Genomic DNA, 17,713 nt, shown 5'->3' with positions numbered 1-17,713 from the left:
GGTATACGATCGACTTAGACTACTGAATGTTCTTTTTATCTCCAATTGATATATTTTCTTTTCTTTTGCTGATGATTTCGATCACGACTAAAGTTTTATCCAACATAATAATAGTATATTAAGGTCGGCTGAACAACATCCTGAAGCATCAGTCAACCAAAAAGGTATATCGATATTGTAAGAATGTAAACATTACTAACTCTTGTAAAGCCCGTTAGGCTTGCTACACATATCGGTTCGGCAATATTTATCCAGCAACAAATCCGACTCCACTCTTCGGCGGGTACCGGTCGGGTTCATCTACACATACCTATTCGATCTTGCTGATAATGCTAGGCCGATTAATGCCGAACTGAACATGTGTGTAGCAAGTCAAGTCTGTCTCAGCATATCGAGGCCTGCCAAGGTATACTGGCTGAATAAGGTTATTTTCTTCCAACGCTGACGTCTGTCGCGTGCGTCGGTGAAGCGAATATACACATTATAGTATATAACATTGCACAGCAAGTGTGCGACAAATTTCACTATGTAATACGTAACTGATGATGTGTGTGACTGACGTACGCGACTGATCAGGCAAGAAGGAAAGCCTAGTAACGTCTCGGTAGCAACCCACTGCTCTCAATTAAAACTTGAAACAGGCCTGAGTACGTCTTGCTTATACGTCATAACTGTTAAACTCTCGCTTTGCATGTAATATAAGGATACGGGAATTAAAGCGAATTGCCTGAAATTTTTCCCTGAATTGCCCATTTAGGCGCAGGTTGCACTTGCTGTTGTCGAAGGTGAGTCAGCCTGCCGGCATTTCAAGGTACTATGCTTGTTCGTATTAATTCCCGTATCTTTATATTACACATGCAACGCATGAGTTTCGACTAGTTTCGAGAGTATTATAATAAGTCGGGGAAAAAGTCTTTTCGCATTATAGTATGCAACGTTGTTTATTCCCAGGTGTCTTCTGATGAGGAGGAGCCTTGCGCGCCGACCTTCGACCGCAGCACCAAGCCCAGCAAAGTGGCGCCTTCAAGCGACCTGCACCAGAGGGACTTTCAGCCTGTGTGGGGCGATGTGGTGAGTGACTATATATATACTTCTACTTATTCATTTGAAGACTCTAAGACTGGTTTTACATCAGTCAAGAAAACCTTCATGGACTGCTCGGAACTTCAAGGTAGTCCATTTAGAGCACCCATTTGAATAGCACCTAGCCTAGGCCACGAAAGGCACTCATCAATATATGTATGTATTCGAATGGGTGCAGATGGACTACCTCGTAACTTCGCTCCCGAACTTAAACTTATGTATTACACCAGCTAGAATGTCCTTTCACAGCGATACGAAGGGAGTCTACGATTCCGTCCTCGTCACTAAACTTACAACTGTTTTTTTCGTCAATCTTTGTGTATTCTGCAAATGATTATGATCTGTGAATCACACAATACGTTAACGTTTTTGAACTAACTTGACTGTAATGTGGGAACAACATTACAATCAAACTAAACTTAAAATAGATCTAACGACGAAAATTTAAAGGTGACATCACCATGGTTTCCCATCGTTTTGAACCGAATTTACCCCCTTAAGAACCAAAATTTTAGAAGAAAGTTACTCATCTCATTTTAGTACAGTCGGTACTATCGACTAGCGAAAAAAATAGTTCGTACGGCATCCACTAGGGGCGCTGATCAGTCACACATGTGTCGAAGGTACTAGATAATTTTGATACGCTAAGCTATCGGCGACACGCACTTTATTATGTGACTCACTGCACCTCGTTGCATTGTACAACGCCACGATATACGTACATACAGTAGAACAACAAAATAATAGTGTATGCGACTACCGACCAGCGATGTTGAGTTCAAATTCTTTAGCTAAATTCACTGTTAAGAGAAGAACTTCTCAGTGATTGACCTGACGCAGCTTCTTGCTAGTAGTGACCGTAAAGCTGTCGATCCGGGGCCGAAGCTCTCACCGGCTTGGTAGAAATATTATCCCGCCGGGTAATAAAAGGAAAAGCATGCGGCGTATATGTGTATTGGGCATCTATTTGGCCTTTATAATCATGAAAAATTGGCCATTTTCGTTGAAACTGATCGCTGTGGGCAAATATCCTTATAAACATTGTTTTATTATTGAAAAACACAACTTTGTCGGTGTTACTTTTTTACGAATTGCTCTACAACCAGAGACGCAAAACGACTATTTGTGAATCACACAAATATTGGATTCAAATAGGATTCGCGTCCGCCGCCGGGCGCGTTGGTAGTACTGATAGCTAAACACTGCGCCACGACGGCCATTAAGAATGAGACGGCTAAATGACCGAAAATGTCATACACTTCCAGTATTTAAAAAAATAAGATAAAACTAATAATCCGGGTAAATGACCGAAAATATCACACACTTCCAGTACTTACCTATTATAATTGGTTAAAAATTAAAGTGGTTATCCTACTGCAAACGTATGCATCGTGTACCGCGTGGGTGAATAGTGACGTGTATCGAAGTCAAGGCAGGGAATACCCACTCGTGCACTAATCCTCGCTAACTATCAACAAACGTGCACACGACTTACGCTAATAAACTATACCGCATACATTGTATATCTTAATTACTTATTTTTTACTTAATGCGCGCGTGGCTATTTGCGCTCATCGGTCGGAAAACGATCAATGGGTTAAGCAACCTTAGCGCGGATATTCCATAGCTGGTGGTAAATTTGGTGCATAATATGTGGCTGAAGACCCAGAATAACACATAGGCTATTTTTTTCCCGGAGTTCCCGAGGGATCGGGATTTACACAGGAAGGGTTTCCACGCGGACAAAGTCGCCGTCGGCCTCTAGTTTGTAATAGTTTCCTAAATACAAAATTACATTTTAGTCGTAAGAACTAAAAATCAAAAGTAATTTTATTGTGTCCGCCAAATGGCAATAGGTGTATTTCTTACACCTCTACCTACATTTTCAGGTTTATCAGGCGTGAAATTATGTATGTTTAAAATACATATAACGTTATAGAGTATATAACTTGGTAAAACTAGCTATACAATCTTATGTCGTGGGTTTTAATGAGTAAAACGTGCCTTTAATCCTTCGTTTGGAAACATGCGTGTTGATTACGTTATAAGCTCGACACCCACCAGTGTCACGACATAAGAAATAAGTATATAGGCTGCTAATACGATAAATAAGGTTGGAAATTGAGTGATAATATTATCGCCGATACATACCCTCTTATTCATAAACACACTATAAACCAATTTTAGTTAAAACACTACTATAATATGTTTTTTCTATTAATTTCGCTAAGAAAGAAACAAAACACTTTATAAACCTTTCTTACCTTCATATATTTTTATGAATAAGAGGGTTAGACTATATACAGGCATCTAGCTTCCGTCTTTTGTATAGTAATAAAGAAGTTTAATGACTGCCTCAGAATTACTCAGTATTTCTAAAGACACCTCATCATAGTTTTTCCAAAACAGACCATGAAATGCCTCGAATTAAAGACATGGTCAACTTCGCATCCTTCCTAGGCGTAGATTTAGATAAGCTTCAATGGGGCACCCAAAATGTTCTTTTCGCGGGCAGGCTCATCTCCGCAGCAATAAGAAAAGTAAGACAGTTTGCTGGTGTGGATGCGGCAAAACGAATTTACTTTGGTTATTTTCATAGCTATGTCCTATGATATTCTACTTTGGGGCAGGGCGTTTGATATAGAAACAATTTTCGGAGGTAAATTCACTTTCTGTATTATTGACTATCTCAGGTGTCAGCATTTTACTTAAAGTAATAATTAATTTGATTATATTTTGAAAGTTTCCTCTAAGAAAGGGAACATTACATCCATTAGGGGATTATTTCATCACTAGCTGACCCGTGCAACTTCACATAAGAGAGAATGGGTCATAATTTTCCCCGTTTTTGTAACATTTTTTACTGGTACTCTGCTCCTATTGGTCGTAGCTAGTGATATATAGCCTATGGCCTTCCTCGATAAATAGGCTATCTAACACTGAAATAATTTTTCAAATTGGACCAGTAGTTCCTGAGATTAGCGCGTTCAAACAAACAAACTCTTCAGCTTTATAATATTAGTATAGATTAGTATAGATTTTATTTCAATTCGTTCGTCATGACTCGGTAGCCCTGCGATAGGTTCGAAGGATTTCATGGCATGCTATTAAGTAGGGCTTACAGGAAGTGAGCGAACGTGACTGGGTGAAAGGTGTGATGTGTCCGAAATCAGTGGTGTGTCGGTCACATGGCGGGTCGCGTGCATCAGGCGCGTGTGCGGGGCTTCGCGCGCACACCAAATATTTATCTGTTTAATAACCTCACTATGTTAAGTACCTGTTTAATCTTTATTACATATGTACAGTATTTTGCTATGACGATTGCCCCTGCGGCTCGGTCGTTCTCGGATTCGAATCCCGGGTCGGAGATAACATTTATTTCGGAGTTGTTCTGTCATTAAATACATCGTCGTTTATGTTCTGTCATCTAGATAGACTACCGCTAAATGTGCCCCAGAAACCAGGCACAAGAAATTCATAATAAGCTGACTTATATGTTAACCTTCTAATAAACACCACCTTTCTCACTCAAAACACCAATTTATAACCATACTTAAAGAAAAACATAAACCATTTCTTTATTACATAAGGCTTTAATAAACTTGAAGGTTAGTGTAGCAATTATTTAAATAGCCTTACGAGGTGGTCTATTAATCATTGGAATTTATTATCGACGCTGGGACTGGTCAGTCATGCGAAATGCCAAAGGATAGATGGGCCGCCGAGCTTAATGTATTATAGTGTCGCACGCAAAGCGCTATTATAGTTTTGGGTCTCAATTTCTATGGATCGAATGATAAATATAACTATTAGGTCGGTAAAAAATCCTTTTCGCATTATAGTATGTATGAACTTGTAATAAAATCTTTTCTCTACACAAAAAAGCTCGATATTTGGGTACCTCACGAGCTCACTGAAAGAAACCTAATGAACCGTGTACTCACTTGTGATGATGATTCTTGAAGTCAAAGAGATTTTATTACAAGTTAATACATACTATAATGCGAAAAGACTTTCCCCGACCTAATATTATTTTTATTTAGGTAACTTTAAGCCTTTTATACCTGAAGGTGTAGGTAGCGACGTTGAAATAACCAGCGTTTCGTTTCGTCATGTGTATTGAGGTGATGAGCTTATTGCCATTTACCGGTGACTTTATCAACTACGAGGTACTATTGAAAATAATAATATTCCAGTCTAGTACTAACCAAACCTGATTATCGAATTCGGGACCTCGTGATCGGCTGTCGTATACACTTTCGCTTAGACCACAGATGCATTTATTATACATTCCGATTTTCGAGCCTTAAATCAAGTTATTTCAGTCATAGTCACTTAAGGCGAGCAGTATTTGAGAGTATTTGTGTATAATACATACTCAGATAAGAAGTTTAGAATACTAGTTTCTGCCCGTGACTTCGTTCTTGTGGAGAGAGTTATTATTATATTATGTTAATGCAGATTATAAACTGATTGTGTGCCAAGTTTCAGTAGTTCCGAGATGGCTTGTAATTTAAAAATTGAAAACTATCTCCGATTCGACTATAGACTCGTTTCATAATATAGCAAATTTTCCTTATAATATACCTACACAAAAATCAAAATCAAAATATTTTATACTTTGTCATTTACAACAAAGAATTTCAATCCCGAAACGAACAGTATTTACAAACAAAACGTCACTACACTACATATAACAAGTAGAGTAGACACCCTCCACCCCCTAGACTGCAACCCCTACACGTGAGTAGTGCGAGCTAACTAAGCAACTAAACTCAGTGCTGACACAGCTATGACAAAGAATACCCGCCCCTACGACCGCGTACAAAACACGCTAAACAAAAGAATTAAAACATAAAATAAATTTCAGTAAAATAAAAATAGAAGAGAAATAAAATAAATTAAAAAGTTGGTGAAATATTCAAAAATAGAAGATACTTGATTCTTTTTTTAAAATAAGAAAAATAAATTTTATTTCGTTTTTAATTTAAATTAATAATATAAATAAGTTTTTATTTGTACATAAAACCAGTGATGTTGCCGACTATTTTAAGCACTGTGTTTATGTTCTATTTATTAGTGCTCCTAATTCTAGTGTTCCCTTTGTCTAGGTATACTAAGTCGAATTTATTTACGTATGACAATTGAATTTTACATTTTTGAACTCTGACGCAAGTTTTTAGTGCTAACTAAAGTGTTTAAGGAAGTGTTAATTTAATTTATACTGTTATATAAACATTAGTGAAGTTCGTGTAGACGTAAAGATACTCAGTTACGTTTTAAATATATAGAAAATAAGACATTCGTAAGATAAAAAATAACATTTCATTACTATTGACTTTCATATAGTGTAAATAATAAATAGTTACACCGAGTAGAAGCTGGGAAAAATAAATAATTGAACAAATAAAAAGTAATAGCTAAGTTGCGTGTGAAGTAAACTTAAATACACATAAAATATAAACTTTATAAAATAAATAAGTGTAAATAAAAGACTAAATCACGGCTCTTAAAAAGGATAAAAGGAAGTCTTGCAAAAGACCGGCGAAGCATCGTAAGGGTCAGCGTGACCTTGTATGTGCGATCGGTACCACGTTAGTGCCCAAGTGTACTGCCGGGTCCAAGATTGTGGGCTACGACCGGCGATGCATACCCCTGGACACCGCCAGCATGGTCCTCAAGGTCAAAGTCAGGCTCAAGTACTCACAAAACCACATCGTTTGGCTGTTTCGACGTGTGAGTACTTTACAAAGATATTTTTCTCTTAACTTATACTGGTCCCATTGTTGGACAAAGGTCTCCCCCAAAATACCCCATAGAAAAAATATATTTACAAAAAAAAAACCTTAAGATGAAAGCAACTTTAGTGTTGAACATGGACGCAGTAGTTGAGTGTGTGTGTTACTGAGTCACAAGTTCGAATTAGGAGAAGTGCTCGGTTTTACCGGAGTTTGTATACCGTATATACTACCTATATGAATAGCAGTTTTTTTTTTAGATAATAAATTAGTAACCTCCCTAAGAAAATATAAAATATTGCCACGATTTTCAGGGATTCATCAACTAGCATGGCCGTAGCTATATCCGCGTGATCTGACTAGCCTAATCTCCATAATAAATTTCAAGAAAATAAGTTCAGTGGTTTAACAGTAAAAGCGTATCAGACAAACCGACAGTTGTATCGATTGAACTAAGAACTCACGACCTATAAAGAGCATTAAATTCTATGTACAGTCCATACTTAACGTTCTAAACGCGACAGAAAAGGTGTCATCTAACAACTTGAAAACAAGTGGGTATTTTAAAATGCAAACTGAACGTAGACCCAGCTGTTTATTTGTCGTATGGTTAGTGGTCAACCTAGTGTCAAAGTTGTTCAAGCTTTTTACGTACCCTCCGAAGCACGGAGATGCGGTCACCCATCTATGGAATGACCGCGCCAAGGGTTGCCTAACCCACAGATCGTTTACCGACCGGTGAGCGCAACTGGCTATGGGCGCCTCGTAGACTCAGTGCAGAAGACTCACGCTTGAATTTTTTATCAATTGGGCGATCGAAGCGCAATAGCTCTCGCTGGCGCGCCCTGCAATTATTTCCAAGTGTACCTAAATATCGTTTGTTAAAGCGAAATTGTCTAAGTTGTTTGGCGGCACCTATAACAGAGTACGTATTGAAGGCTAAAAGGTTACAACTAAAAACACGTAAATCGATTATATATGTTACTGTAAAAGTCCGAACTGTGGTAAATCCTAAGATTTTCCAGTAAAACCTAAGATTTACCAACTCTCAATGGTAAAAGTCCGAACAAGCCAGATTTTAAAAACGATGTTACGATATATAAAAAAATCCTTCTTCATAACTATGTTTATAACTATTTCACGGTATAATTATATACTGTGACATAGTTATAAAGTAGGAGTTTTGGGCATAGCGACATGGGTAGGTTAGGTTAGAAGGCTAAGGTGGGAGCGAGCGAAGCGAAGCTCCCACCTTAGCCTTCGTGGTTATTTTTTTTTAACCACCCAGAAGGAGGAGCCCCGCGAAGCGGGGCTCCGGCGACATCTCGATATCATCAAGTGAATATAGGTAAAAGTTCGAAATAAAAGAATTGTTCGGACTTTTACCATTGCGAGTTGGTAAATCTTAGGTTATACCGGAAAATCTTAGGAATTACCACCGTTCGGGCTTTTACAGTAACATATATACATCTTTAGGAGCGCAGAAGCTTAGGCAAAGGATAAAATCACTTTGAATTATATGTAAAAAGATATGTACAGATCATATTGGTGATATTTTGCAAAAAGGTCAGGTGCGTAGTACTCTTCACCGGCGGTTCTATATGGATGTGACTGAAGCAAAGGAAGTTTGTAAGGATCGTACCAACTGGTGTTCTCTCGTCTCTGCATACCTGAAAGAAGGCTTTGATTTATGTATGTATGTATGGATGAATTATAAAATATATAACTAGCTTTTACCTGCTACTTCGTCCGCCATCTGAATTATCCCATGGGAATGCGTCATTTTCCCAGGGTAAAAAGTAGCCTATGTCCTTTTTCGGGTATCAAAATATATACATACCAAATTACATGCAAATTGATTCAGTAGTTTAGGCGTGATTGGGTACCAGACAGACAGAGTTACTTTCGCATTCCTAATATTAATGTATAGTTTTAGAGAAACCAATGCACATCTTTCACAAGTGCCTGAAAATAGAACCTTAAAGATTTACAGTATTCGACCGCTAGCTAATACATTAACCAACCCCTAACTCGGTATATTTCACATTGAACTTGACCCTTGACCTCTGATAACAATCGTGGCGAGGTCAAACTTATTGCGTCTTTATATAAAGCTTTAAGACTATATCACACTGAACGTGGGAGCGGGAATTGAACTGTTCAGAGTTGCTACACACATATAAATCGGCATAAACCGGCTTAGACGAACAATAAAATCAAATATATGACGTAGATGAATGTTCGAGAAAAATGTCGCCTGAGGAATGATATCTGAATTGTGACGTTCGTTTCGAAGAAACTACCCTATTATAAGCCAAAACCTTCTGAAGTAGTTGTTATGGGACGGCTTTTTGCTTTCACAAATACTATCGAATCGAATGTTTTGTTGAGCCGAATAAATAACCCAAATGCCGAACAAGTGCAGCAATTGTATGTACTTAGTTTTGTTGTTTAATAAATAATGACGAATCGACAATGCCGGTTATTCGTATAGCAATACTCATAAGAGGTGCAGGCCGCGATAGCACGGAAGCGATGCGTTCCGTATGCCTGCTTGTAAAGGGATAAATACAACACAAAGCGGCTTCGCACCGCTCATGACCCGTTCAAGAACCGCTCCCGCATTCTGTGTACTACAGCCTTTAGGAAAAGGGCGTTTTCTTTACTTAAATTATAGTTTTGTGTGACGTGTGAGCGACGTTTCCGGTCTACGTAAATATGGGTGTCTATACATACTAATGTTATAAATGCGACAGTCTGCCTGTCTGTAATTATTTAGCGACGAAGCAGGAGACCGATTTTCATGTTTTTTGGAGAAATTTGAAATCTGTGACTCGTGGTAACTCTTTTTTACAATCTACCCTTGAGCAGCTGGAATGTCCAAATTTCTTTGCCATGACAAGTACGCGAGCGGAGTCGCGTGCATAAGTCTCTATCATCAGTAATTTCCTGCCACCCTTCCAGATAAGTGTCTAAATCGTCACGCCAACGTTTTCTCGGCCTGCCTTGACGTCGACGTTCGACCTTATAAATATTAGGTTGGGGAAAAAGTCTTTTCGCATTATAGTATGTATGAACTTGTTATAAAATCTCTTCGGCTTCAAGGATCACAAATGAATACACGGATCATTAGGTTTCTTTCAGTAAGCTCGTGAGGTACCAAAATATCAAGCTTTTTTGTGTAGAGAAAAGATTTTATTACAAGTTCATACATACTATAATGCGAAATGACTTTTTCTCCGACCTACTACATATTCATGAAAAATATTTTATCTTTCTATCTAATGTTTATCTTGTTATTATGACGTTTATAGGCAGATACATGATAACTCAATCAAGTCTGTTTCCAAAAAAAAAACTTGTAACAACCTGATTGCTGACAAACAAAGGCATACAAGTCACTTCGTGCTCGAAATCAAATCTTTAAAAGGCACTGATAGCCCTTCTAATCACTTATTGTTTCTGTAAACTGTGCCGGTACAACACGCTCGTGCGTTATTGATAAAAAAATATATCTACATATATGTAGAGCCATTAAATTTGTAACTTTCTATGTGCCAATGTAACGATTGTGGTTTCCAAAATGTCAGAATCTAAGAAAAAATCTCGGAAGTACAATATTAAATACTTAAAATATGGTTTCACGAAATCTCAAACGAATCCACTATTACCAATATGTTTAATTTGCCAAAAAGTATTTTCGAATGAAGCTATGAAGACTTCGAGGCTTCAAGAGCACTTTAATAGACGTCATTCTAATAAAAAGGACAAACAATTATCCTATTTTCAAAAGCTAGAAAAAGGGTATTTAAACCAGTCTAGTCTATCAAAACTTTTTGCATCGTGTTCTAAACAGGAAGACCCACGAACTACATATAATATTTCATTGACTGCAAGTGTGAGAAAGCCAACCACAATTGGTGAAAAACAAATAATGCCGGCAGTCAAAAAGGTAATTGGAATCAATGATCTTCACACCAAGACGCCATGAGATATCATCAATTTATTAGTAATGATACAATACAAAGAAAAATCTATAAAATAACTAAAGAAGATGAGCATATGTGATTACTTATTTAAAAACTAATTAAATGTCCATTCAGCTCGATGAATCAACGTTTCCAGAAATTAAAAATCAAATCGAGAGTAATTATTTATTTGCGAAAAGTGTACACGGATACAAAAGAAGAGGCAGTTTTGAAAACTTTAACCAAATATAAATGATCGAGAGTAATTACTTGCGAAATATGTACACGGATACAAAGGAAGAGCCCTTTTAAAAACTATGGACAGGATATTTGTTTAAAAGAAAGCTATACCTTTAACAAATTTATTGAAAGTAGCAACAGACAGAGCCAGCAATGACGAGGCAGTCAAAAGAGATTAATGGCGTATTTAAAAGTCGGCACCTGATTGCCAAAAAATGTTATTGAACGTTTGCACACGTCACTTATCGCGTTATTCAGTCAACAAGATAAGAAGCAATTGATTAAAGGCTAGATTATTTCGCCAAATTTATAGCTAAAACAATGAAGACTGCAATAGCATGTTTGCTGCACATAGAAGTATAATGGCTCTCGAATGGTGTTCGTCTGAATCGATTTTTCAATCTATTTCACTCTCTTGAAAACAAAGACAATGAACTGCGCGCTAACTTGGCTACTTCGAGTGACATTGCTTGTTTAACAGGAGGTTTTAAAATATAATGCCCAGTTTCACAGTTAATGGATAACTGTCTAATATATTATCCGATGAATTAAGTGACTGTATGAAAACAACTGTGAAAATCTGATGAGCTGTTTTATATGTATTTATTTAGACGTGGTGTAACCGGACATTTATGTCGTAAAATAAATGGAAGGTAATAATAATAACAAAGAACGTCTTAGTTGCTCTTGGAAACTTGGGAAAACTTCTATTTGAACGAAATCTAGGATGAAGTGAATTTAGATTTCTGATATTATCGGCTTTATTGGTAAAACTGGAAGATTTACTTACCTACTCATACCTACTTATTGCCAACAGCATGAAGAGGATAGGATATTTAATTATGATTATTTCAAACTGGGTTTTCTAGCTTTCAGTGTTGTTTAACATGTATTATGATGGATTATTCATCTGTTGTTAATAAAATGTTTGTATGACACGTTATTTGTCTGAAATAAATATTTTTTTATTTATTTTAAAATGTTTTGTTTTACTGTTTATGAAAAGAACACGGCATTCCATGGTTACGAGTACCACGATCACAGAATAATTAATAACTAAAAAAACTTGTGTATATTAGGTAGAAAGAACCTATGTGATAGGGCTAAAGTTTCCATACATTTTTGCTGGTGGTAGTAACTACAAGGACTTTAGACTAAGTAAGGTCTGTTTTTTCTATCTAAAATAAATCTTATTCAGAACTTCTTTCACTCCATTAAAATTGACAGAAAAATACTAAATTTTGTTTGTACATCGAAACACGTTATTATAAGTTATTTCCCCTAGGGGTTGAACGTTTATTGCCTCAATGTGCCAATAAAGACAGTCTTTATAGCAGTGAATTTATTCACGCCATTTTACGACTTGCAAGAAATTATCTTCGCGTTTAACGCGGGTTTCCCATTACCGAAACGACGATTGTTGTCGGTTGAAACTCTTGGAATCTATACTAACATTATAAAGCTGAAGAGTTTGTTTGTTTGTTTGAACGCGCTAATCTCAGGAACTACTGGTCCGATTTGAAAATTTCTTTTAGTGTTAGATAGACCATTTATCGAGGAAGGCTATAAGCTATATATCATCACGGTACGGCCAATAGGAGCAGAGTAGCAATAAAAAATGTTACGAAAACGGGGAAAATGTTGACCCATTCTCTTATGTGACGAAAGCGAAGTTGCGCGGGTCAGCTAGTCTAAAAGAAAATGAGTCACCGAAAAGTATGTACGCGCATAACTTTTCAACAACTAAATTAAATTGGATGATTCTATTTTCAATATTGTTGTGACTGTCGGGACAAGGTTTGAATGGGATTGATGGGATCGAAGCTCCCACAGGAATTTAATCAACGGGATAAAATTGTACTATACCCGGACGAAGTCGGGTCAGTCCACTAGTACAGAATATAATTACAGTGAGCATTTAAATTTATCTTACGAAAAGTATTCGCAGTCTCATACTACCATTGCTTGTAATGTACGTAATTTTGTATGTTTGTAAAGTTCTCCACAAATATACAAATACTAGCTGACCCGCGCAACTTCGCTTGCGTCACATAAGAAAATCATAATTTTCCCCGTTTTTGTAACATTTTTTACTGGTACTCTGCGCCTATTGGTCGTAGCGTGATAATATATAGACTATAGCCTTCCTCCATAAATGGAATATCTAACACTGAAATAATTTTTCAAATCGGACCAGTAGTTCCCGAGATTAGCGCGTTCAAACAAACAAACAAACAATCAAACAAACAAACTCTTCAGCTTTATAATATTAGTATAGATTACAATAAGCTAACGTATCAAGGGAGGTAGGATTAAAGTTTGAAAAATATAAAGCTTTTACACGCAAAAGAGAGTCCTGAAAGTGTTTGAAAACATTTCATCATATAAAACATTACAATTATGTCTTAAAGTCAACTCTCCCAAATTCCTGAAAACCTGGTATTGTGTGATTCACAGGAAAATATTGTAAGTGATGTTAATTTTTTTTTCCTTTATAATATACGTCAAACTAACAAAGACTCGATACTTTCACTTTGTCTGCCTCCGTGGCGCAGTGGTTTAGGTCCCCGCGCCGCTACCATTGCGCCGGGAGGTCGTGGATTCGATTCCCACACGGGACAATAATTTGTGTTATTCACAAATAATTGCTTCGGATCTGCGGGCTTATCACGTATCGCAGTTGACATTTAATGTACGACAAATTGATAGCCAGTATGCAATACGTTGCTGCTTTAACTTAACGTGTAAATCACTGTAATCTAAGAGAGAAAACCATGTAAGGCTTGCTTTTAAATAGTTGGCAACTGAGATACGTGATACTCTGGTTGTACTTTGTGTCCGTTGTTTGTATGTTTGTAAAAGTCTCCGCGACAAAAGAGCAATTCTTAGTGCGGGAGGTGTCTTTTTAAAGAAAAAATAATGTTATTTTCCCAGTTGTCCCCTCCACGCTGTCACTCCGGCGTGTCAACTGGGAATTTTCTTCCAACTTTTGTTCCCAGTTGTCACCCCGGGGGACAGTGTTAGAGAAGACAATTGGGAATATGCCAAATTAATTACTTAATCACTTACTAAAGACTTGAGGGACGTGTACATTATATTCAGGCAACTTGTAACATTGGTCGTTATATCCAGGGCCGTGGTCTGACGGGGCTCAAGAACCTGGGCAACACGTGCTACATGAACTCCATCATACAGTGCCTCAACAACACCGCCATCCTCGTCACCTACTTCTGCAATGGACAGTACTTGGAGCATGTCAACAGGTAAAATCAAACCATTTATTCATTTAGGTTGTTTGTTTGTCGTATGGTTAGTGGTCAACCTAGTGTCAAAGTTGTTCAAGCCGCCCGAGAGGCCTCTGACATGGCTTAACAGCTGTTATCTTAGTAGACAACAGCCGACTTTTTACGTGCCCGCACGGAGACGCTCAGCTCAAATACCACTATGCGGTCACCCATCTATGGAATGACCGCGCCAAGGGTTGCTTAACCCACAGATCATTTACCGACCGGTGAGCGCAACTGGCTATGGGTGCCATTAATTTAGGTAAACTATTGACATTTAGGCTTGTTTTAAACGTACCACAACCGCACCACGAAGAAGCGACGAAATATGGTAACGATGTGGTAGCGATTTGATAGTATGAAACACTTGGTCCATGGCGGCAAAATGCGGTAAATTGTATTTCAATAAGAAAATATGCACCCGACCACGTGTTGTCGTTTTGGTGTGGTTGTAGTTGTCGCGTAGCCCTTAGTCCGTGTCCAGAAGACAAATTCGTTCGGCTGTGCTGCTATTTTATATGCAGGCTATTTTTTTGTCGATTGTAGCGTGAAAAATGTGTTGTGTTAATGTGCAGGTCTCACAGCACTCGCGGCGCGATAGCAGAAGAGTTGGCGGCGGTGGTGCGCGCGCTGTGGTCCGGACAGTACAGGTTCATAGCCACCAGGGATCTCAGGGTACGTACTACTTCTACCCGGTTTCTGAGGCACATTTAGCGGTACTTTATTTGTTGATTGCCTCCGTGGCGCGGTCGGTAGTGTATGCGACCGCCGTGTGAAAGGTCTCGTTCGAATACTGGGTCGGGTCGGTAAAAGGGGGGGGGCAATTTCTTGGCTTAAAAAAACAGATATTCTAATTAGTACATCAAAATCTAAAAAAGGTTTTACACGTTTGAAAAGCATTTAAATTATTTGGGGATACGTCTGCTAGCCACTAGACGAAAAAATATCCGGACACAATCCTCTTAGATCAAACGATATTTTTTGTAAGACTTGTTTTAGTTTTTCTAAGGGTGTGTTGTGTTCAGAACGAGGTGGGCAAGCACCAGCGCGCGTTCCGCGGCTGCGAGCAGCAGGACTCGCACGAGTTCCTCACCATCCTCATGGACTGGCTGCACCTCGACCTGCAGTTCACCATCAACGTGCCGCCACACAAGGTACACATTACACATACCACTACCACATATAAATACTAGCGTCTAATCTTCTTTTTTGAGACAACTCCCGCTCTAAGAATGACTCTTGTGTCGCGGGGACTTTTACAAACATACAAACAACGGACACAAAGTGCAACCGAACCCGAAACAAATATTTGTGGATCGCACAAATAATTGTTCCGTGTGGGAACCTACAACCTTCCGGCACAATAGTGGCGGCGTGGCGACCACCTTAACTTTCCACCGTCAATTTTCGGCCGGGTATAGTACGGAAATATTGAAGATGTGGATTTCATCTTGCAGGACAGCCTCCCTCCCTCAGAGAAGGCGTGGCACGAGTACACTAAGAGCAAGGAGAGCCTGATCCTGCGGCTGTTCTACGGGCAGATCAAGTCCACAGTTCGATGCACGGTGTGCTCCAAGCAGAGTGTCACGTACGAGTCGTTCTCTAACCTCTCTCTCGAACTACCCGCTAATGCCAACCGGTGCACGCTTAGTGTGAGTATACCTTTATGTTAATCAATTCAATTTATTCAAAACTAGTTTTTACCCGCGACTTCGTCCGCCACCTTAATTTTCCCATTATGCGTCATTTTCCCGGGATAAAAAGTAGCCTATGTCCTTTCCCGGGTATCAAAATGTCTCCATATCAAATTTCATGCAAATTGGTTCAGTAGTTTAGGCGTGATTGAGTAACAGACAGACAGACAGAGTTACGCATTTATTATATTAGTATGGATAAACAGGAGTACAATGAGCTCGTGGCTTAGTTAACAACAGCCGCGCGGATCGATCTCTTAGGTTAAAACACTCTTGCCGAGGTTGACAGACACGGAAAGCGACTTCTTACTATGTAGTGAAGACTAAAAAAAAACTATATTCTTTCAAATTAATTTGAGTAATACAACTTGGTCTCTGCCTACCCTTATGGGAAAAAAGCGCGATATTAGATATGTATGTAAAATAACTAACTCGAATATTTGTCCACAGGATTGCCTAAAACTATATCTGAACGGTGAAACGATACCAGGCTGGAACTGTCCCAATTGCAAGGAGAAACGGGACGCAGTGAAAAAGTTAGACATATCCCGACTACCACCGGTCTTAGTTATACACTTCAAGAGATTCTACGTAGACCCTAAGGAATACATGTGCAATGCGTATAGGAAGAAACAAACATACATAGATTTTCCCTTAGAGGACTTAGATATGAGACAATTCGCGTTGCATTGTCCAAGCAATCATTTGTACAATTTATACGCGGTGTCCAATCACTACGGCTCTATGGAAGGTGGACATTACACTGCTTATTGTAAAAGCAGTGTTTATGGCAAGTGAGTATAATTTTATCTATTATATTTTTTCGCCCACAGCTTTGTTCACGTGAAATTTCGTCCACTAAGAGACGGAATTTCAAAAAAATGTTTCTAAGCGTGCTCCCATACTGCAGTTATATAACGTTATACAACATTGTCTAACACGATAATGAAACAATTTTATTAAAATTTGTTTAAAAACAAATGTTATAAGTCAGTTTCTAACGTTATATGATTGGTGTGAGCGCCTTAACCCCCGGTTTCTGGGGTACATTTAGCGGTAGTTTATCTATTCAATAGCGTTAAAACTCATACAAAAAATACGCTATATTGAATATTTTTTGATTTTGTTAAACTACCGCTAAATGTACTTAGAAACCGGAGGTTTGTGCTTTTCTACACTTCCTAAAGAATGTTCATACGAAATTTCAACTTTCTACGCTCAGTAATTTCGGCTATGCGTCGTCCATTACCCACTCAGTAGCGGAAGGGTTTTATACAGTATGACTGGTGAGATACCTTCAATACTTATGGAGAGTACTCGGTACTCGATGCTCGTTAACTTGATATAAAAAAATAGAAGCTTAATTTTTTATCAAAATTTCTCTAAAAATAAGTGAAATTTGGATATTATACTCACGACACGCTTTACTAGTTTTGTTACTAAGCGACAAGCTGTCAAAAATGTACTCGCCCATGTTTTCTGTGTTGATATGCGTGCGTCCGCGCGGTGTCCAATTATGCCGCAGTTAAATACTGGACTCTCGGTGTACTGTGTACGAAGTTTACTAAGAAGTTATTTAATATTTAGTTTTTATGTTATTTTATTTCATGTTATATGTTCGCATACTATCACGTCCTCAAATATTGAAAGTTACTCACCAGTCATACTGTATATTAGTATGTTGATGCTCATATCTGTATGTCGAG

At 38.2% G+C, this 17,713-nt stretch overlaps 1 protein-coding gene across 5 annotated transcripts in view; it reads left to right on the top strand.

Annotated features, from left to right (window-relative positions):
• The window catches only part of Usp8 (Ubiquitin specific protease 8), a 40,286-nt gene that overhangs the window by 18,415 nt on the left and 4,158 nt on the right, over nucleotides 1–17,713 (top strand). For 4 of the 5 annotated variants that reach the window (XM_076128275.1, XM_076128274.1, XM_076128277.1 and 1 more), the window contains 6 exons: nucleotides 952–1,071; nucleotides 14,162–14,292; nucleotides 14,889–14,988; nucleotides 15,339–15,467; nucleotides 15,771–15,965; nucleotides 16,458–16,801. In XM_076128275.1, coding sequence (XP_075984390.1) covers nucleotides 952–1,071; nucleotides 14,162–14,292; nucleotides 14,889–14,988; nucleotides 15,339–15,467; nucleotides 15,771–15,965; nucleotides 16,458–16,801 — 1,019 coding nt within the window. Of the gene's footprint in view, nucleotides 1–951; nucleotides 1,072–5,860; nucleotides 6,820–14,161; nucleotides 14,293–14,888; nucleotides 14,989–15,338; nucleotides 15,468–15,770; nucleotides 15,966–16,457; nucleotides 16,802–17,713 lie in introns of those variants that run through there. The other variant, XM_076128278.1, reaches the window with a different exon arrangement.

This window comes from Anticarsia gemmatalis, chromosome 21, assembly GCF_050436995.1.
Source record: "Anticarsia gemmatalis isolate Benzon Research Colony breed Stoneville strain chromosome 21, ilAntGemm2 primary, whole genome shotgun sequence".
In the NCBI taxonomy this organism is placed as follows: Eukaryota; Metazoa; Arthropoda; class Insecta; order Lepidoptera; family Erebidae; genus Anticarsia; species Anticarsia gemmatalis.
The sequence above is the reverse complement of the archived record's forward strand: the minus strand, read 5'-3'. Positions and strand labels throughout refer to the sequence as shown.